The sequence below is a fragment of the Emydura macquarii genome, unplaced genomic scaffold (assembly GCF_026122565.2).
Source record: "Emydura macquarii macquarii isolate MOO-44397 ecotype Brisbane River unplaced genomic scaffold, CSIRO-AGI_Emac_v2 contig_295, whole genome shotgun sequence".
NCBI lineage: Eukaryota > Metazoa > Chordata > Testudines > Chelidae > Emydura > Emydura macquarii.
This window is the reverse complement of record NW_027130432.1, coordinates 9,602,345-9,624,287: the sequence shown is the minus strand read 5'-3', so window position 1 is coordinate 9,624,287 and position 21,943 is coordinate 9,602,345. Positions and strand designations below refer to the sequence as shown.

The following is a 21,943-nucleotide window of genomic DNA, read 5'->3' as shown; positions in this document are numbered from 1 at the left end:
AATTCTATAACTCATCTCTAGACTGGAAACTGACCGTATAGCACACAGGGCAAGAATAACAGTGAAAATGAATTGCTAGGTTCGGATAAAGTAAAATATCTCCCATCTCAGTTGAGATTCTTGCTCTCATTTCTTTAGGAATTCAAAACAGATCATCCATAAAGAATAATCTGTGTAATTCATTGTCTCATGGCAATATTGGACTTCACTACAGTTGTGTGTCTTCCCACACAACTGTAATGCAAAATCCACGACTCCACAAAACTACCATAGCCTCAACACGAACACTGCTTAATCTTTCATGAACCTGTGACAAGCTGGAATGGCCAAGGAAGGGTTAAGGCTTGTCTGTAACATGACTCAGTTTGGCTTTAAGCAGGGGTGGTGCATCCTTCCAGGTACAGAGACTAAGGATACATCTTCACTGACAGCGGCAAATTTGCCACCTTCAGATCAATCTATCCAGATCTATTGAGTGGTCATTTAAGACCCACTCAATCAATCTGGAAGTCGACGCGTTAAAATCACCTCCTCAAGCGGCTTAGCACTATCGACGGGAACGCATTTCCTGTCAGCGCAGTGAAGACGCCACGTAGAAGAGGAGTTATGAAGTCGACGAGAGTTATGCAAGCTACTCTGTGTAGCTTGCGTAACTCCCGATGACTGCCACTGAATTTCAAAGTAAGTCTAGACCAGGCCAGAAATGCAGAGCCTCTGGGCCCTGCCAGCAGGGGTGCACTAAGGACTTAGCTTTTGTTTTGCCTTATTTTGTGAGTTTGTCAGTGAAATGTGCTCTGGGGAAAGGGCCTGACAAGAAACTCAGGTGTGGTTCTGAATACTTCCCCTGCTGATGAGAAAGCCAACCCTTTGTAATTTACACACCACTGCTTTCAGGCACAGAGCAGATCTGAACTGCTTAAGGAACACATTTACTTGTTAAGAATTTCATGTTAGTGTCATGTTAATTCTAAGAATATCACAGCCATAGAATTATAACAAGACCTTCTAAAAGCATTAACCTGCATTGCTTTCTTAAAGTCTCCTGGACTGCATGAGGTTTGAGCGGGAAAGGGGAGTTAGATACCATTGTCCACAAGAACATTCTAGGCTCAGTCAAAAGAAAAGCAAAATAAATAGTATATGAATATACTGACTTACCATTTTTGTCAGCGCGTCTGAAAATCTAGAATTAAAAAAAAGAAAAAAGACATGTTTACTATTTTTGTGATCTGTTACATTTCTTTTTTACTAAACTATCAATACCAAGATTATATCCAAACCTAAACAGTGTGATCAAGATTTCTAGCCTGTCAACGCTCATTTCTGATGAAATTTTTATTTTGTATTTTAGAGGGAAATTATTGTGAAGAAAGAAGTTACTGGCTTATTTAAATCCTGGGATAATGGGAGGCACCTACCAGAAAAAGCTCTCCTCTTCCCCGATGGAGGGCCCACAGACCTCAGAATTTAAGTGATTACAGGGGAAGGAAGTTACTGGACTGAGAGTGTTGTAATTTTCATTTATTCACAAAGTAAGTTACATCTCAGGTAGTGGTAGTGAAGATTTCTCTATGTTCATCCAACCTTGCTCAGAGCAGGTGTGTAAAATACCAGCGGCAGCCAGTTTCCAATCTACACTAGGGCTCTTAAGTTTGCTAACACTAGTTAAGCTCCACTTGAGCGAACAGTGGGAAATGTTTGCAAAATTCTTGTAGTGTAGACAAGGCCTAAAGGAGAAAGTTCTTTCCATCCTAATTACTGTTCTCTCTGCCGAGATCGCCAATAAAAATGTGTCCAAGAGTAGGAAATTTATTTGGGCATAAGCTTTCGTGGGCAGAAACCCACTTTGTCAGACACATGAACATAAAGTGGGTTTCTGCCCACGAAAGCTTATGCCCAAATATATTTGTTAGTCTTTAAAGTGCCACAGAACTCTCATTGTTTTGCTGAAAACAAACTAACACAGCTACCCCTCTGGAATTCATCCAAGAGTAGGATTGATTTTGAAGTATAGATATTTATCTGCTAGAAACGAATGGAAAGCACCAACTCATTCTATTAAGAACTATTAGAGATACCTCTTTCCCTGATGGTAGTAACTGAAAGTTAACAGGCTACATATCTATCTATCTCTCTCACACACACACACACACACACACACACACACACTTCTATTTTCTCCTAAGCCATCCAGCCCTCCACTTTGATAGTGACGTATTTACTCAAAGAAGGAAATGGAAAGATGACAGCTCTATCCTCAAAGTATCATACTAACACACTTGTGTTGACTCTCCACCCACCAACACCCACTCCTACTCCACTAAAGAGTCAACAGATTTTTTGCCACAAAAGCCTTTAACATTTCAGTGGGAGCAGGATCAGAAGAATCCCTTCGTAAGTTACTATTTCCATTTGTTAAGCAGCAACTTCGTGTTTGGCTCTGGATCAAGGAGGAGACAAGGTCTTTGCGCCAAGGAGTTGCCCATTATGACACAGCACAATTAACAATGAGGAATTCTTGTGATGACTGAGATTTTATAGGTAACAGACAAATAACTGTTAGCGCAGGTTTTCCCATATATTACTGCAAAATTCATATGGTCACTGTGAAAAGGGAAATATCATCATCATCTCTTCTTTAAGCCTGAGCTCATTCATCTGTGCTAGAAAGGAGAATTTGGCTAAACAACGAAAGATTTCCTTGTGGCGGGAACAAAAGCTACAGCAGGCAGATCAGAGTCAGTCATAAAATGAAGTCTTATTTTTTGGGTCATAAATTCATTCAAAAAAAAATCAAAGGAGAAAATGCTGCATGAAAGGAGGAACTTAGGGCAAATTGAACTGCACAATGTGTTACTTAAATAAATGCTATTTAATTAAATAATATGAAATCAGTGTTCTACCTAGGGTATCTTCTATCCTATGCTATATAAGGCTCAAATGGATACTGTCTCAGTTTAGATACTCTTTTGAGGTTCAGTCAGTGAAATGAACATAAGACACCTGGGGGAGTATGCACACACACAGACCCACAGACAAGTGTAGGGACTGGCAAATGGGTGTGCATTAACAAAGAACCCAACTCTTCACTCACACACAGCCCAAACCCAAGCTGTTAAGAGGTTCAAAAGTTCATCTAACTTCCCCCTTCACCTCCCCTGCTCTTACTGTTTCCAGAAGGGACAGGAAAAACCAGTGACGAAACACAGAGAGACATTTCTTGCAATCTCTCCAGCATGACGAAACAGGAAATACTGGGAACTTTCAAGTATGCCTGTTCATGAGAGTTTATTGCCCAGTTTTTCAGCCCCCAAAAGGTTTAGTTACCATTTGGATAGGCATATGGGCTGCATTAGATTTCCACTCCTGCAGCCCTTCTTAAAGGAAAGCCAGCATGGTATTGCAGGGGCTCCCTGCCTTAGTCCACAAGTTTTGGCCACCTGCTTGGAGCCCGATGGCCCTTGCCATAAGCTTGGCATCGATCGCTAAACAGTTAAATAAAAAAATAAATTCAGAATTTGACTGTCTGCACATTTAAATAAAGAAACAAAACCTCAAATACAAGTGCTTCATTGCAGTACTGAGGGCAAGGCCTTGGCCCGGCCCTGGGGTTCTGGGCTAGCACTGAGGAGTTCCTCTCCTGTCCCAGTGACACCTCGCACTGCCCCTGAGAAGAAGCAGACAAGCCTTCTTAATTGGCCTGCTGGCTCCCAATTGGTCAGGGTCTCCACCTGACCTGTTTCAGCCTCTGGAGTACTAAGTCATGTTGGTAGCCCAGTCAGAGTGGGTTTTCCTTCAGCAGGGGTTTGTTGTCAGGGTGCTGAGGCCTCCAGAAGGGGCCAGGGAAGGCCCGACAGACCCGAGAGGGCCCTTGGAACAACAGCTGGCTGATAAAACTTTGTCAGTTCTGCCAGACGTGGGCTGGGTGTATTGGGGACAGAGCTGGCATTGAGTTTCTGTGTAAATGGACCTGGACACCAACTGATCTCTTGGAAATGGTCCCATAGCAGTGGTAAACACCCTACACTCCGATGGACTGAATTGAGGAGACATCGCCACAAGGAGCATATCTGAGAATTCCTCCCCTTCAGCGACCACTCCTGTGGGTTCCCATGTGCCCAATAAGAACAGTGAAAAATTAAAGGGGAAAATCCTACCCACCTGAGTGGTCCCTTTGACTTCAGGTTTGCAGGACTGGACCATACATTGGGACCCTGCAAAGGGCATGCCTATTAGGAAGCAGCTATTTGTAAATCCAATATGGGTTATATCACTGAGCCCCGCAACAAATAGAAGAATAAATTAAGAGAGCCCTGTTTACTCTGTCCTCAATTTGACTAGAACATGTCCATTCATAGGGCCATTGAATACACCCTTATAAACAATACTCTCTGCATGCTGCCTTTAGTATGCAATGTTCTTCCTTTCCTATTTTCTTCTTACTCTCGCATAGGAATAGCAGATGTTACCTTTTTTTTTTTTAAATGCTGATTACTGCAAATTTTTTGTTTCCTTGCTGCAACCTTCTGTTATTGTTCTTTAGTGCTTTGAATCAAAAACATCTATATAAAGTGTAATGCAGAAGCAGTAAAAGCTATTTAAGGTGTTGTAGGAAACATTCTGCTCTCAATGTGTGATGGTCAGAGGGGGAAAGGAAGGAGAAAATCATTGGTAGTAAGAAACGTAGCTTTTTAACAATGTTTTAGAACAAGTAAAGAGCTGTTTGAGAGCCCTTAGTTCTCATCTCACTAAAATCTAAACAAGAAGAGTTTCCTCCAATTTACTACCCTGAGAATGCATCATTGAGAGTAGAATCTAGGAAAAAATCCCATCATAGAAGACCAGACCTTATCTCATACAGTAGTAATACAGCCAAAGACGGATTAAGTGCAAAATGTGACCTAGCTCAGTCAAAAAACAGGGAAGTACTTCATGGAGTGGAAGGAGTTAACTAAAAATGAAAAGGGAGAGGGTAATGAGTTATGGATTATTTCTTAAGGAATCACTCATGTGTCATTGAAGTTTTCGAAAAAATGATGCACTAATATATACATTGACAGAGTGAGATAGCCCTGCTAGAAACTGGTAAGCAGCAGAACTTCTAGGATCCCAGATTATGGGCATGAATTAACTTTCCTCCTTTTTGTTTTTATGTTTTGCAATTTGTCACTTGAACAGTCGCTATTAATTCATTAAAAGGTTCTAATTCCTCTCTGGTTGATGTGTGAGATTCCTGTCAGAGTTAATGGAAAAAAACATACAAACAGTTTCACTAAACAGAGATCAAGAGTCAATGGCCAAAGTCATTAATAAAGTTGGGAGTGGCATACCAGACTAAGCGAACTTTTCAGTCCTTAAACCTGCAAGAGGTTCTTCAATATGGAGTTTTTGCTGTTGGGCCAGCACATCATGTTGATGGCTTACTTCTCATCAGAACTAGGGGAAGCTGGAGGAAGATGCTACCCATGATACAACTAGATTTTATTTATTCAGAAGCATCAAGCTGTGCAGCCATCGTTACTGGCGAGCAAGACTTACTATATCAACTTAATTGGACCATCAAAAATTCACAAAAATAGAAACCGACTGAAATTCCAAGGGAGAATGTAATTAAAGATAAAATGCTGGGTAAACAGAGACAGCAAGCCAGTCAACCTATGACCATGCGGAGGACACACTAAGAGCCTAATGAAGGCACAAGTAACACAATTATTACTCAGCTGTGCTGCCAAGAATCCTGCTTACATAAAGGCTCATGATTTACTCTCTGGTGCAGGACAAGGATGGCTTCACAAACTCCTAAGGAACTCCAAAATGTTCTCGTTTTAGTTACTGTGATGTGCATTTGGCAGAGGATGGCAGAGTTACAGATGCTGAATCCTTTTGAAAGGGATATATTTAGACTGCAGGAAGATGGAGGGACATTTGAACCTGTTACCTCACATGCATTGACAATTGGGGCTGAAATTTTCATACCTAGCTAGAACATTCTGGACACTCAGAGCCCATGGATTTCGACAAGAAACAGATGTCCAAAATCCTTTTGCAGCTTTTAAAATCCAACCCTGGATGTTTAACAAATACCTTTGCATTTATAAGGCTAAATTACACTCGGTTACATATGAACGGAATTTGGTGCAACTGACAGTCCAAGGGTTTCAAAGAGCTTTGCGAACATTAATTAAGCAAGCCTCCCAACTCTCCCATAAAGTAGGTAAAGCCCAAATACTGCAGCCGTATCCACCAAGACTGGCCTGCCTGGAACCCCAATTGACTTCAGAGAGGTCCCAGAAAGATCCAGCTTCAGGACCAGGGCCTTCGTTTCTGGTCCCAGGTTTTTCATGCTCAGCTTAGGCTCAGAGACTGGATGAGTTACCCACAGCCACACAGCAAGGCAGGGTTAGACTCAGAAGTAGCAGCCAGCAGGCCTATTTTTCTCTAGTCTTGCTCTGAGCCATGTGTTCTGTCTTCCTTCCTCTTTTCTCCAGCATCTCGTTCTTCCACAGAGTCTCAGAGGGTTCACATCACACTCGAGTAACTATATAACTAGGGAAGGAGGCAGTTCATGAGGCAAGATTCAGATCCCTGGTCCCAGCACAGAGTGGAGTGGAGGCTGCACCCCAAATCACACAGTGAGTTAGGGCCACTGGCAAACACAAACTCACCAAACTCATTAACCCTGTCCACACTAACCGATGGGGATTCAAAGCGCAAGCATGTTAGACGCCCACAGAGGGAAGCCCTTCATTTAGCTGCTCCATCAGCAGCCCCAGTGCAGAGCTTACATGGTGGAAAGGGTATTGCATTGGCCATGCAAGCCAGGATGAATTTCACCATCAGTTATGGTTAGCATAGAAATTTGCTGTAAGATTTAGGTTTAATTTAATATACATTACATCTTTACTAGTTACAGAGATGTATTTCATGTAATTTGTTGATTCTCACTATAGCTTTTTTATGGAATTATATTCAAAACAGAGTTAAGGTTTTAGAAAATGCACTCACATTTTTATAAACAAGTCCTACACTACAAAAAACTATTAATAGGACAGAACTGTCTTGGAAGTGCCTCTGTAGCTTCTTAACACAGCAATTCCCATTCTTATACCATTACAGGCAAATTCTTCACTATATCAGTATTGATCGCAGTAGTCACCAAAGGTGGATTTGGATTAGCTGTTAAAGTGGCCCCAGCTAGAACATTTAGGAATACAGACAAGATGGAGAACAGGACTGAAGGGAAGTAGCTACAAAAGAGAAGGATCAGGGCTGGATTAAGGCAATAGGCCTGCACATAGGGCCCCAGATCCAGGAGTCATAGGATTATATCAGAATTTAAGAGTTACTATTTTATAACAGGAAGTCCCTTGACTTCATGGTTAAGAAAGGGCTTGAAAATATGACAAGAGTAACCAATGAGCTGCCTCATTCACCTCAATGGGGTATTAACTCCAAGATGCACTGCTTTGGACTCCTCCTTGACACTACCCTGAGATAGAGAGAGAGAGAGAGAAGCACTAGTCATGCAGATATGCCCCTGCTGCAGGGGTAAGTTCGGGGGTTGGGGTGGGGGCCTGCTGCCACCATTACCTCTCTGGGGGAGAGGGACCCTGGCTACCACCTCTGCGGCTCCTGAAGGAAGAGGAGCCTGCTGCCAAGCCTCAGGAGAGAAGGGGTCCCCATGCAATTGCCCCAGTCTGTCTGAGATGGGAGGAGGACCCCACCACCAAAAGCATTGGGGCAGGGCAAGGAGGCAGAGGTGGAGCCAAGGTAGGGTCTGTGTCATGGTGTGCTTGGGCCCCAGATTACCTTAAGCCAGCCCTGGGAAAAGCGATATAATTCAGGAGTTGGGAAAGACAAGGAGTATGGGTGGGCTGAGTGCTTCATTCATTCAATGCAAAGCTGAAGGGTTGAAACACAAAATGTAAAGAGGGACTCTGCCCAGCTTTTTATAGGTTGTTTCCCATGGTGGTATTTGTGCCCTGCTACCCTTGCTAGGCATAGGCTGGAAGACATGGATCAGAAGACTCCGCTCTAATTCCTTTGCACAAAGCTCTCACAGTACCAAAAGTTCAAGCATCAGTCAGAGCAGCATTTTGAATCTCTAACCCAACCAGCAATACTATGAAGAGGGAAAAAGTCTGGCTCCTTTTGCTTAGTGTCAGCTCCTGCAAAAAGCAAAATGCAGAACTGCATCTACCTCAAAGTGTGATCTCGCTGGATTTGCAGCAACATTGTTCGTGCCATTTTAATTTGGCAGTGAAGTCACTTAGACTTAGTCAAGGCAACTGCATTGGACAACACAAAGACTAGAGAAGATTAAATATTTATGGATAAATTCTGCCCTTCATACCATACACGCAACCCCAGTTAGCTTCACTGGGAGTTCCCCCACTGACCGAGGACAGTGTATGACCACCGGGGGCTTTGCATAGCCCACAGTCTTGCACTACTTCTTAGACATGAACTCAGATGACTAGGAATGTCCTTTCCATCCCAACACCTCCGATTCTCTGATTGTCAGGCTGACCTACCATTTTCAAGAAGTAAATGGCAGTTTTCCCCTGAACCAAAAAATATTGTACTTACCAACTCTAGTGCACGCTTCTCATTCAGGTTTCTAAATGTATTAGACACACAAGACTTTCAAAAGCTAGGCCACTGACTTCAGTAGAGTTATACAAGCAATAAACATGGCCAGCCAATTGTTTGCAAAGTACTAACAGGGCACTAGTCCATTTTAACAATTAACTGAGCAAAAAAGTTAATTTGTAATAAAACTAACCTTTACTTTAAAGACTGGCAAAAAAAAAAATCACAGGTGTATCAGAAATGAAATTACATTTTTGTTATGCTTTTGAGCAGCAGCTTCACATATTTTGATAACAATATTTGGGATGACAGCTCTTTTGAAAACACTCATTTCACCCCTAAGCAGTTTAAACAGATGCAACACTAATAACCCTGAAAAATCAGGTTTTCTAATGTAAATTCTCAGCTCTGCCTAGGATGTCCTCAAAGTTCTTGGATGCAAATCTGCAACCCTGGTAGCTGCTTATTGATGTTTTCTTGGCAAATTTCACTCATTTCTCACAATCACCCCCGTAAAGTCAAAGAATTATTATACTTCATGTAGGGTTCATTATTATTCCTTCAGCAGGTTAATATGATGGGTTGATAGCTTAAAATAAAAAAACATGATTCAACAGCAGTTTTCATTTCCTGTGCTAATAATAGAAGGATAAGCAAGGTGTGACAAAACCTTCTGAAGGAGGAGAATCTAGAGAAGAGGGCAAAAAGGAAAATAAAAATGTTCAGTTATATTAAAAAAGTCTGATCAATAGTTGTCTGTATTCCTAAATCCTCTAAACACAATATATTGAGGGAAAGCCTTTCCCAGGCTCTCTCCTATGAAATGAGTCCTGACTCCCCATCAGATCCATGGAGACTGGCATGATGAGGTTTTTGTTCTTGCAGCAGGTATGTCAAAGTAAATCTTCGCCTAGCACCCCAGCCCTGAACGTTGTTAGTAAACGCCCATCTTCTCATGATTGCAGGGAGGGATGATGCTCCTTCCATTGTTAACATAAAACAATAACATCCTGCAGCCATCTTGCTATGGGCTATGTCACCATCATCAGATCTCATGAGTTAAGCTGACATGGCCAGTGCTCAGATGGGTGGCCGACATCGCCAGCTCCCACAGAAAACAGAGAGCTGGTGATTTGGTACATAGCATTCTTTCCTCTGAATATTTACGTTTTGGCCCACGTGGCATTAAGGACTCCGTTCTGTTGGAGGTGCTGTTTTTCAGATCAAACTACTAAGGGTGTATCTACACTGCAGCTGGGAGAGTGCTTCCCAGTGGGAGTAGACGGACACGCTAGCTCAAGCAGAGCTAGTGCACTAGAAATCACAATGTAGCCAGGGGTGTCACGGGCAGCATTTTAGGCTAGCCACCTGAGTACAAACTAGGTACAAATTCCCTAGGCATGTACTCAGGCTGCTGGCCCAAGCCACCACCCATGTTACCCCTGATTACCCTGCTATTTGGAGTGTGCTACTCCAACAGAGGTCGCACATCTGTCTACTTGAGTGGGGTAGCATGCTTCCAGCTGCAGTGTAGACATATCCTAAGTCATCACAGATCTTATCCTGTTGAAAATCCTACTTTTCACAAGACTATGGGTTTCAAAGCAAGGTGTCCCAGCCAAGGTTTTATTTCTGCATTTATTCCCTGCTTACTTATCTTCTCCTCACAGTTTCAGCTGGTTATGATATCATCCTGGAGCATAAAAACAGACAGAAAAGTGGCATTTTAAGGCTGCAAGAGATGGTCAGTGGCTACATTTCAGAGGTGGGTGCCATGATCTTCATATGTATGTGATTACTGCTTGACTCAGGGGACACCTCAAAGGTGGGTGGTACACTGATTTGGAGCCAGCCAAAGGCAATTTTGGCCTTTGGTGCAACTGAAGGCAGGCTCAGGGCTGCTCCAAGTTGCACCTGGATGTTGATGGCTTCTAACAGCCAAGGACATCCATGCGCTATGAGCCCCATGTCGGGGTACCTGCAGAAAGCCAATTAAGCCAGAGCAGCACAAAGGGGCTTAGTCAGATCAGGAATCTAGCCTCTGTATCTCTTCGATCAATTGCTCACTTCTCAAAGGAATTCTTATGCTCATTTGCATTCACTCATTTGTTTTCCTACATTAATACAGTTACAGACCCTCTCCACCCACGCTGGTCTTTAAAGATTTTTCTTGCTCCCACTGCAATCAGTTCTGGTTGTCTTCTTAGCAATGTAAGTACCTATGAACTCAGTCTCCTTTAAACCTATTCAAGTACTGAATGGTTGTGCATCTTACAGGATAAGTATCAAGAAGTGCCATTAGTGGAGAGAGTTATGAGGCTACTATGGCACAGCTAAATCAGAGCAACAAGCATCTGCAGAAGGGGTCTTAATAGGTGGACTACACAGGTTTCCATTCCCCCCTTTTCTTTACTTCTTGGGAGAGAAGGGGGTGTGTGGGGAAGGGAGGTAACCTATGCCTTCAACAAGGATCTAAGTAACACTTCAAAAGGCACAATTTCATAATTTGAAGAGGCCACTTCCACACAAAGATTTGTTGAATGTAATCTCAGTTCCCATAGATATTCCCATAGATAGCTATAATTTAACACCATCTCTGCTTCAGCCCTGAGCTTCACTGACTTTGCAGGTGTAAAATGTTAGCTTGCCCTGGCAATCGTTTACCAAAGCAGGTGATGTGCTGGAGAAAGGGATCATTTATACTTCACCCTTCCTGTTGATTTTCAAAGGGAGCTCTCACCACATGTGACTAGATCATGCTTTGGAAGCCTTAGTGAATTTCAGACAGGATCCAGAGGAGTCAAACGTCTGTATTGTTCCGTACAGCACTCTTATTTCTACTTTAATATTTTAGTACTAGTGAAAGGTCTGATGGCCTTTTATTACTGCACAGAACAGATGCAATGCAGACAGCAGAGTGAGTTCTGTCTCCTGTCCGCACCCAATACACATACTGTAGATCCAGTCTTCCAGCAGGAAACTTCTACTCTGACCTTGAGAGATCCCCCTTTAAAGAAGAGAGGGTGGTTTAAAATCTAGGTCCCCTTTAGTTCTTGGCCTCCACCAAGAAAGCCAACCAGAAAGCCAAGACAACTGTGACAACTGGCCTGAGATCAACAACTAATTTCTTACAGGGCACTGAACAGCTCTCAAATTGAAAGGACTGAGTTCACTAGGTGATTATGTACTTGACTGGCCCTGCAGTTGAGCAATACTTAAATAAGTATATTGTGCCCAGTCTTCAGCTGCCCTCTGCTCCCCACCTGAGTCATATTAACACTCTGAGGTCAGGGCATTCTGAGATACTGAAAAGCTTTTTGTAAAATTGGGACCAAAGAGAAGCAGCCCATTCAGGGGATTTTATAAGTGGAGGCTAAGGAGAAGGTCATTTCCAGCCTTCCCTTTTTCATCCTGAGAAATTAGCAGAGTAACGGGGGTGAAAGGGAGGAGGAGGACAGAAAGAATTAATATATTAAAAAAGGAGGAAACCGAGCAAGGGAAAAGGGGAGTAAGAAAAAAATATTGTAAATGTGATTATTTTACTAGCTAGAGCTACATTAGAGACTAAGGGACAGAGAGAATTGCTAAAAATGTTGGTTCTCTGTTATACATTTGGGAAGTCACTGCTAGACATGAGCCAAATTCTTTCCAAAGTTACATCTATGCAGCCTCATTTAAGTCAATAAATGGAGTTGCGGAGGTATCATTTAGGGTAGAATTTGGCCACAGAGCAGATTATTCAGGACCTGAGAAATATGGAAGAAGAATGAAGAGCAGCAATCCATAATCAGAAGAGTTAGAGAATAGAGGAACACTTTCTTCTCTAATCAATACACTTCGTGAACCAGATTTTCAAAAGGGCTCAGCATATTGGATAATGAGCTTTTCTGAAATCTGAGCTTTTCAAATATTTTGAAAGATGGACACTTAATAGGATACCAAGTGGAAGATGGGCTCTTTTAAAAATCTGACCCACGTGGGGACTCATCTGCTGACAGTTGAATATTGATTATCACCTTTTGACACTGTTTTGTCTGTGAGTTAAGTTATGCTGTTAATATGACTTATTCAAAGATAGCTTTCTTTCAGTGTTAATTTCAGCCTCTACTATTGTGCACTTAATAAAAAATCAGGGCAGCAGGAAGTGATTGACAGCAATGGTCTGTAAATAGGTGTCTGCGTTCTGACCAGATGGAGTTATAAATGGTTCTCTCTCTAGATACATCTACTTCTCCCATTACTATTGTTTCTTGCAATTTAAGTTTGACATTGCACGTGTATATCGACAGATACACACAAGTTATATGATTTGACATAGTTCCATTACAATATTTTCCCTGGTATTTACAGTTTAATGGTGTTGCCAACTCTTGTAATTTTATTGATAGTCTCTCACTATTTGGTGTTTGTGGAGTTGTTTTTTTTTTAAACACCCCAGCTCGTGAAGTCAAGTGATTATTTTTAGTTCTCATCACTGGAGAAGCTTGAAAATATTCTCTAAAGAACCCAGAAGGCAAATCAAAATAACCCAACATATATTATTTTTTAAACCTCATGATCTTTAAGGAAGTCTCATTAATTTGGAAGGTCTGATCCATGATTTTTGAATGCTTGGGCCTGGCAGTTCTGGATTAACTGCTGATAGCCAGTCTGAATGCTACAATAGTGCCTTAATTTAGTTACCACCCCATTTGGGAATCAAAAAGTCCAGTTTAATAAACTACGTGGTCAAATAATTGATCCACAGGGCAGGAATGCTGTGTGCAAGTGTGTTTGTTAATGAGGGGGGGCTCCCCAATAAGACTGCTCAGATATCACTGAGTATTACATACTGTAAATATGGTACATTATACAAAATAAGCAACTCCAGGTATGCTGCATGTTGCTGTAATGCAGCAGAGTGCAAACAGGTACAACCTTATAGAGTCTAGTTTCAAGATATGGAAATGCACTGAGATACCATGCTGATGACTACTGTATAGATTTGATCCTAGCACATTAGATTTATTTTGCAGCAAATTAGCTTGAAGTGTTGAATGATGTTTTCCATGTATCTTGGTGCAAGAAATCAGCACAACCTACCATTGCTGTTTCCTAGCACCTATCAATCATGATTTTAAAACACCACTTTTGCTGGGAAGTGCCCAGTGTTTAAAGATATTCTCCGTTAATTTATTAATAGGGTTCAGAAAGGCTAGTCTGCAATTGTAGGTGTTATATTTTAACACATGGAATACCAGAATTTTAAAGTGCACCTTTAAACACTATCATCTATTTTACCCACCCAAAAGGACATACGTGGACCTGTTTGCAGACAGGTGCAAAAACACAGAAAAATACTGCAAGGAAAATTTAGATCCGAACTAATATCTATATCTAAATGATGTTTGTCATGTCCCTGATGGAGACCATAGTATCTCACCAGTTCTACCTCCTTCATTTTATCCTTCCTTTAGCCTCAAGATCCTACGCAACAGCGTATTAGACTTTCTTCAGAACCCATCAATGTTTTTCATTATCAGACCAAGTGATCATTGGTAAATAGCAGATAATCCACACCTCTCCCCTTCCCTAGGTAACAAACCAGTTAATAAGGATGACAATTTAGGGACCTTCCACTAAGACCAACAAATCAAATCAGCTTCTAAATTGGTATTATATAGTCTATCATGCTCTATGCAGGGGCTTTCCTTAAGTCATTGTTCAGCAAATGTGTACAGTAAAAAGTTAAATGTATAGATTCATCCAATAGTCATGCATAAAAATCTAAAAGTCCAATACCATGCTGTGTTGAAGGTATTTTGCATATGCATTTTTGATCCTGCTATCTGTACAGTGCCTCTTTCTTAAATGCCTAGATAGTTGTTCTGAACTTGAAGAAAAGGTACCAGGGATGTACGAGTCAAAGGAAGGTTAGAGCAAGAGAAAGAATAAGGAGAATGGACATAAGTAACATATGGACAGTTTGTAAGTTTCAGAACAGGCATTTGAACTGAGTGACTAATTCATTACCAACAATTTAAACAAATTTAATCTTCTTCTCATTGTTGAGCTGCCTGTGAACACATTGTGATTTGCTTGGATTTGGTATTCAAATATATTTGATTACATTTTTCACATATAATTTATTCCTCAGCTTTCTCTCCAGAATTCAGACTGTGTTGCTTAGTTGTGACTAGTCAAATAAGTCACATGGTATATTTTATTCCCTGAATGGATTAATGTAACTCATTCTGGTTTCTGGTGCTAATGTTCATGGAAAGAATAAGTTTGTTCCATGAGAATCTGAGCATGAGATCATAAATTTGCTTTTAGCAAATATTTTTTAAAGTAAAAGTTCACAGACAGCAAAGACACAAAGGGCATAAACTATTGAAAGAAAGGATGGTCTTGTGGTTAGGGCACTGGAAAAGACGATGGAGCCTTAAGTTCCATTCACAGCTCTGCCACAGACATTTTGGGCAAGTCTCTCATCATGCATTAAGTTCCAGATCTATAAAATGGGGATAATACTTCCTTTCTCCCACCCTTTGTCTATCTTGCCTAGATTGTAAATTCTTTGGAGTGGGAACCCTCTCAGTAGATGTATGTAAAGAACCTCTGATCATGGATTCACAATCTCAGTTGAGGCTTTTGCTGTAGTTATAAATAATGAAGATTAAGTAAACTTCTAAAAAACACACAAAATTCTCAAAAATTATTTTTGCAGCATTCACCCAATTCTACTTTCAACACTTAAGAGATAATACAAAAAGGGGTCTAACAACCTAACCAGAAAGCAAAGTAATGATTCATAGATACAGATGAATGTGGAGTGCATTATAGTTTGTTTCATTTCCCTGTGGTTAAATAATTTTACAAGTTTATTCTTCTCATTTTCTTATATCAATCTCTCCTTTCCCCATTTGCAAAAAAATAAATTCTGGCTTGTTGAATGGAGCTTAACATTAATATGGCTGTTTTTAATCTATAACTATCTTCCACCTATGGGCACCTGATTAGGTCAAAAAAAAAAAAAAAAAAAAAAAAAAAAAACCTATCATCTATGTTGGCAACACAGGAACCATCTCTGATTAAACCTTCAGGATACAGAGCAACAACAAAAAAAAAGTCAGATCCACGAAAACACATTACTTAGGGTCTGTCAATGTCTCTGTTATGCATCAATTATTTCTAAGCAGCAGCATGTCTCTTCCCACCAAAATATTTAAATTGGGAGCAACATTTCAATTGTGTTAGTTGTGCGAAAGGCAATCTGAAGACCAATTTGACAGAATTAGTTAATACATAAATCCATCATCTCTTTCGATCTGAGCCCGGAATTGGGCTTAGATCACAAATGAAATAGTTTTGGGGTTTCTAGTGGATGCTAATGCCTACCATAGATTCTGGTATGATTCAACAAGATTTGCCAGGAAATCTAAGAGAAGTTGCTGGTTTGGACTTTCGGATATTAACAGACACATGGGGTGAAACCTTATCCCTAACTCCAGTTAGTTTAAAAAAAAAAAAAAAAAAAAAAGCCACTGATGGCCCTATCACTAGTTTTGTTTTGTTTTTTTAAAGATGGAAGACTGAAAAACTGATATGTATGTTTTTAATTATTAGATGTCACTGCCTGAGTGACTATGTAATTATACCTATTTGCACTGTGTTTTTTTCAGGAGTTGTCTGTGATAGGGTTTCTCTCCCGCCCACCCTTCGCCCCCCTACCCCCAACACATCTGTTCTCTTTTAATTCCATCTAAGTGCAAAGAATTTACTAAAACAGCCAACTGTAAATATTATAAAGTATTAAACACACATTCCCTAACAATATTGACATAAATATTACAAATTGCTTGCAGTTCAGTGCAAGCTGTTACATAGCTGTCATTAGGGATTCTTTTCACTAACCTTTAGAGGGTTCAATATTTTTCTATCAAGAAAAATTGCAAAGTTTATTTGTACAGATGCAAGTTAACTATCTGGCATGAGATAGGCCTATGGAAAAACATCAGATGTAAAAATTGTTAAATTATCTAAGTTTTCTCCTACTATAATTTTATGATTAAAAACGGAGACTATTGTAATCATAAGAATAGCAGAGAAGAAAATTTGACAGCCTAATTATGTTTAACAAGCATGTCCCACATAAAGAGAGCATATCCTAGCATCTCAAGAAAAGAACACAACAAAAAGTTATTCTGTTTAATCACCTTCATTTTACAAAGCAATCCAGCATGCATGCCTGACACACACTGTCTCTCTTGTGTATGGTACAGGCTGGCTATAGTCCCCCTAATTTGTTCATTTAGTTACCAAATGGAATTTTATCTCATGGCTGAAATTCATATACCAGAGCCTTGGAAAATCAATGCATTAATAATTATTTTATTCTGGGACAAATTCTCTTTTTATTTTGGTTAATTTTATCACAATTTTAAATATGCTAAACTAATTTCTTGCATATCTGAAAGAAGAAACCTACCTCAAAAGTCAGAATGAACTCATTATCTCTCTCTTACTATTGTCAAGGGTTTAATTACACTGATATGCCCCACGCTTTTCTTTCACACTTTAAATTAAGTGTCTCAAATACAGTATTCATTTAGACTGAAACATCCAGTTTATTGTACCTAAAATCCCAAATGATCAAACTCATTTGAGACAACGTTCAAAACTGTCCACTTTACAGTTTCACTTTTGGAAAGGTGCCAGAAATAACACCACGTGTGTTTTATTTTTTATTTTACCTAAGAACATATTGGATGTTAATAGCCATTGGGCAATCACAGAATACCTATCATTCACTTCTAAATTAAATACAATGAGAGATGCCGCATTTCAGATAATCAAAGTGGAATTGGATCACACTACTAAATCAGCATGCCATGCCCTGTTTAGGAACAGGGTCGGTAACTATTTTTAACTGTTCTTAAGTTTCAGTGTTGTTAAAGTGACATTTGCTTTATATTGATTAACCCCTAGCCAATTGCATTGATAAAGTGCCATAGAAAACAGTGGGTTTTGAAATGCAAATAAGTCTATTTAACCTAATCTCAAACTGCAGAGCAGTTTGCCTTAAAATATTCATCTAAACGGACGGTCCATATAGATTTCACCCTCTCTGGCTGGCACCTCTCCCTGCAATATTGATCCACACAAACACCCCAGATACTTTTCAAGTTCAGAAGACAGCAGCATGTGCATTTCAGAGGAAAAGCAGCGATTGTACCAGCAACAGAAGGGAGGGGGGGGGGACCGATACCACATAAAGGAGCACGAGGAGGGTCTTTCAAATGAACCTCTGCTCCCTTGGGCACTGAATACTCCCAGCCCAGCCCCCCTCCAGGGAATTTCAGCTTCTCCCTTCAGCTGAAGCCCGTGTCCCAGAGGAGCAGCTGCTGGGATGAAATGGACACAGCAGGGAGCCCAGTTCTCGGAAGCTGCCCTTGAGTCCCGGGATGCTGGTGCCCCCCGAAAAACCTAGATGGGCGCTCGCAGGGGCGCTCCCCCTTTGCCATGCGGCTCTCCGGCCACGCCAGTCCGGCTCCCCCCGCCCTCTGTGCCCTTCCAGCCTGAACTCTCCCGGGTGCTGAAAGCGCAGGGGCGGCCACTCCGCTCCCAGCCGCCCGCTTGGGGGGCGCGGAGCCAGCGAGACCCTCCCTGCCCCCATCTGCGCTTCGCACAGCCCGAGGCACCCCCCCAGCCTGCCCCCCTCCCCCTCGCCGCTACCCTGCGCGGCGGGCTCGGGGGGGAGCTGCGGGCATTGCCCCTAGCCCAGCGCTCATCCCCCGCGGAAGGGGGCGGCGGGCACTCACATCCAGGATCACCGAGGTGCCTTTCCTCTGCCCGGGGGGGAAGAAGTCGCGGCCGGCGGCTGCCTGCCCCTCCGGCAGCAGCTCCCTGTCGGCCAGGATGCTCTTCTCGCTCATCTTGGTGACTATCCAGCGGAGCAGCCCGTCCAGCCCCCTGATCTGCGGCTGCTGTTTGTGGAGGATCTTGTGGACGCTCTCCCTGCAGTAGCGCGCTGCCTGCTCACACATCTTTCACACCGTCTTCATGCTGGAGCCGGGGGTATTCCCTCCCACGCAGGCTGCATCACCCCTGACAGCCGCTCCCCGGCACCGCTGCAAACCCCACCCTGCGCGCTCTCACGGGAGGGGAGCAGCCAGGGGCGGATCCAAGGGGCCACGCGCGGGGAGGGAGGGGGGCGAAGTTAGTTTATGCAAAAGGCCCCCGGCTTGCAGCCCCCCAGCGCTTACTATAGCCCGCTCCTGGCTCAGAACCCAGGAGTCCTGGCTCCCGCCTCCAGCCCCTTGCCCCCAGCCTCTTCCACAACCACGGTTAGAACCCAGGAGTCCTGACTTCCAGCTCGAATCCCTTGACCCCACTCCTCTTCCACAACCAACCCACTGGTCCTCACTCCCATCGACAGACCAAATCTGAGTGAATGGCGGTGTGACCCGGCACACAGGATCAGTGTGCCACTCGCATTTGGCCCATTCTGGTTCCTTGGCCCTGCCAGTGGAGCTAGGACCGCTCTCAGGCACAAGCTGCTGGAGACAAATGTGTTGTGTTTTAAAAACACCTCTCCTTTGTCTCCCTCATTACCAGGCAAGACCAAACATTTCAACCTGCCCTTTATGGAGGACAACACAGAATACAGCCTACCTCCCCCATCCCACAAAAAGCCCTAACAAAACTAGCCAGCTGATTCCACTTGGCTCTTCCTAGAGCTGCTGAGCTAATTGCATTGCTCAACTGGACAAATATTCCTAATCTCATAATTCTGCTTGTAAAGAGATATTTTGTGTTGTTTACACACACAGACCAAGAGTATTATTTATAGTGTGTATAAATCCTTCTGTCAAAGTGCCATTAACCCACTTTATCTTCCCTCCAGCACCCTCTGCGCACACATATTGGAAGTAAAATAATGGAGAAAATTAAGACTAGAGACAGACCCAAACAGCAAAGTGCTGATCCAGACCCTCTCAAAGCAGACCTCAGGGAGTTCTCTCTAATTAGAAGTGTATTTTTGGGTCAATGTACAGAGCAGCACAGGCTGTGTTTTGATGTCAGTTCCAGAGAACTTTGTTTTATTTTGTTAATAGTATGTCAGCCTGCAGCTCCAAAATGATTGGTCATATAGATGTATATAAATCATATAAATATGCATATATATATATATATATATATATTTATATATTAAAGGATCCCTCAAAGCTACCTTCTTCCATGTTACAAGGTATCTTGCCTGTAGTTGGCTGAGTTCAAGATAGAATTAGGTTTTGCTTCACCATCCTCAGACTCGAGAGCTCTGAAACCTTTTAATAGCATGAACCACATCTTAATAGCAAGATCATGCTTTTCCATAGCGTGGATCAACCCCCCTCCACTTCCTGTATGCAGGGACCACCCACATCAAACATGTGTGGCAGCTACAACAGTTGCTTACATGGAAGAGTAATATTAGGAAAGTGTGTATTTAACAGCTTTAATGCAACTTTGTAGCTGGAAGGAAGGAGGTCACCCAACAGTATATGACCAACCAGTTCTCCATAAATCACCAAGAAGTGCTATGCAGAACATGAGTGGTCCACAGAGCACGATTTCAGAACTACTGCTCTAGGCCGCTGGTTCCAAACTATTAGGACAATATGAACACTCCAAGCCTTCTTTGAAGGTACTTGGCTAGCCATTCTCCCTTTCACTCAGGGGGTCCTCAGTGCAACCTTCACTCTTATGCTGGGATCAGGCTCCCACTGAAGTAGACTGAAGCTCTCTTGGACTCCAGTGAGAGGCACAATTAGGCTCCTTGGTGAAGATTTCATGGCTAAACTTCTGTGCTGAGTCCCTGCACCCCTACCCACTTAGTGAGTCAGTGCATTATAATCCAAAATACCCCTACACAACAGGCCTCATCTTTTGCATTACTGGTTTTTTCCTTCTCTCTCTTATCCTTTATAATTATTATAATGGGAGCCCATGCATAGCATTCTATAGCTTCTCTACAGCTAGGGACCTCTGCACCAGTGCAGCTGCCCCAGAGCTAATCCCAGGCATAGACATGCAGAAGTCTTCTTTGTTCTTGATGCATCTTTTCCTTGTTCGAGTGAACCAGAAAGAAACTTTTTATTGTTTCATTTCAGAAGCTGTGTTCAGCTGCTGCTTGAAGACAAATGATTGGGAGCTCAGTTCTCTCTGCAGGAATAAGCATATAATGGCTGTGGTCTCTGGAAATGTGTTATAAATAGAGCACACAAAAAGGCTAGCAGTGGGATACTACTTTCATCCTCAGTACCCCTTCTTTAGGTAGTATTTTTGCTGCAGAACTTAATTTTCAACTGTTGTGGAAAACGTAATGAAAAGCTGCAGGAATTTTATGATGGGTTATTGAAGCTGCATGCAGTGTAATAACTGGCCTGTGTACAGGGTGAAATTCATTCCTCAGAGGGCTAGCACGAGGTCTATGCACCTCCTATGTCCCACATAAGCCTTATGGTAAAGGGATGGTAAGATAAGGCATAAGGTTCATATCTTATACTTTCTTTGCACAAGGCTTCCATGCAACCTATGCGGTCCACAGGCTTTCTCCTCCCCAAAGCAGTGAATTTCTCCCTTAGAAAATAGCTATGGGATGGAATTCACTTGGCTCAGTTGCCCATTCTGGGTAGGATTATAAATTAATTATAGAAGTTGGAGCTGGAACAGATCTATTTGGTTAAGTCCATCCCTCCTTGTTAGTGGAGAATTGTCCCATGGTGTACTCTTTTTGTCAATCTAGTTTTAAAATGTGCCAAGAGACGTGACACTTCTCTGGAGAGATTATTCCACAGCTCAATAGATTATCACCACTGTACAAATACCATAAACTTCTCCTATGTACCTAGCTATACCCCCTTGTATGCTATATTATTCCAGTCTCTCCTTGGTATTTACACATGCTCCAAATATTCATATGCTTATCCTTCCCTTTCAGCCATCCTTTAGAAATGCTATCTCTGAATTATTCACGTATGTATTTAGCAGTCAATTAATTATTCCATTTTCCATTTCCAGTTTATGATTGTCTCCCATTTACTTGTTATTCAAAATTATTCACTGAATAAATTTACAAAAAATATTTTTCTGTGCCTTTTCCTAGCAACTTGTTATGAGTATTCACATTGGAAACTTTGGGCTCTCTATATAACACTTCCAACGTAACATTAGAAACAAATATTTCAATGATATGAAGTGACATCAGAAGGGCATTGTCAATTCCATGGAGCAATTAAATTTAGTTGGGAGCCAATGTATTTTTCATATACAGTGCTCACGGGAGCATTGAATTAGGGAGGGAAATAAAATATATGTAACCAAT

The 21,943-nt window shown here is 41.9% G+C and overlaps 1 protein-coding gene across 1 annotated transcript in view; it reads right to left on the bottom strand.

Annotated features, from left to right (window-relative positions):
• Positions 1-18,685, bottom strand: part of NECAB2 (N-terminal EF-hand calcium binding protein 2) — a 274,581-nt gene extending 255,896 nt beyond the window's left edge. Inside the window, exons 1-2 of the mRNA XM_067551854.1 lie at positions 18,396-18,685; positions 1,159-1,183 (exon numbers count right to left, since the gene is read on the bottom strand). Of these exons, the coding sequence (XP_067407955.1) occupies positions 1,159-1,183; positions 18,396-18,620 (250 nt within the window). The 5' untranslated portion in view covers positions 18,621-18,685. The remainder of the gene's footprint in view (positions 1-1,158; positions 1,184-18,395) is intronic.
• Between the last annotated feature and the right edge of the window lie 3,258 nt (positions 18,686-21,943).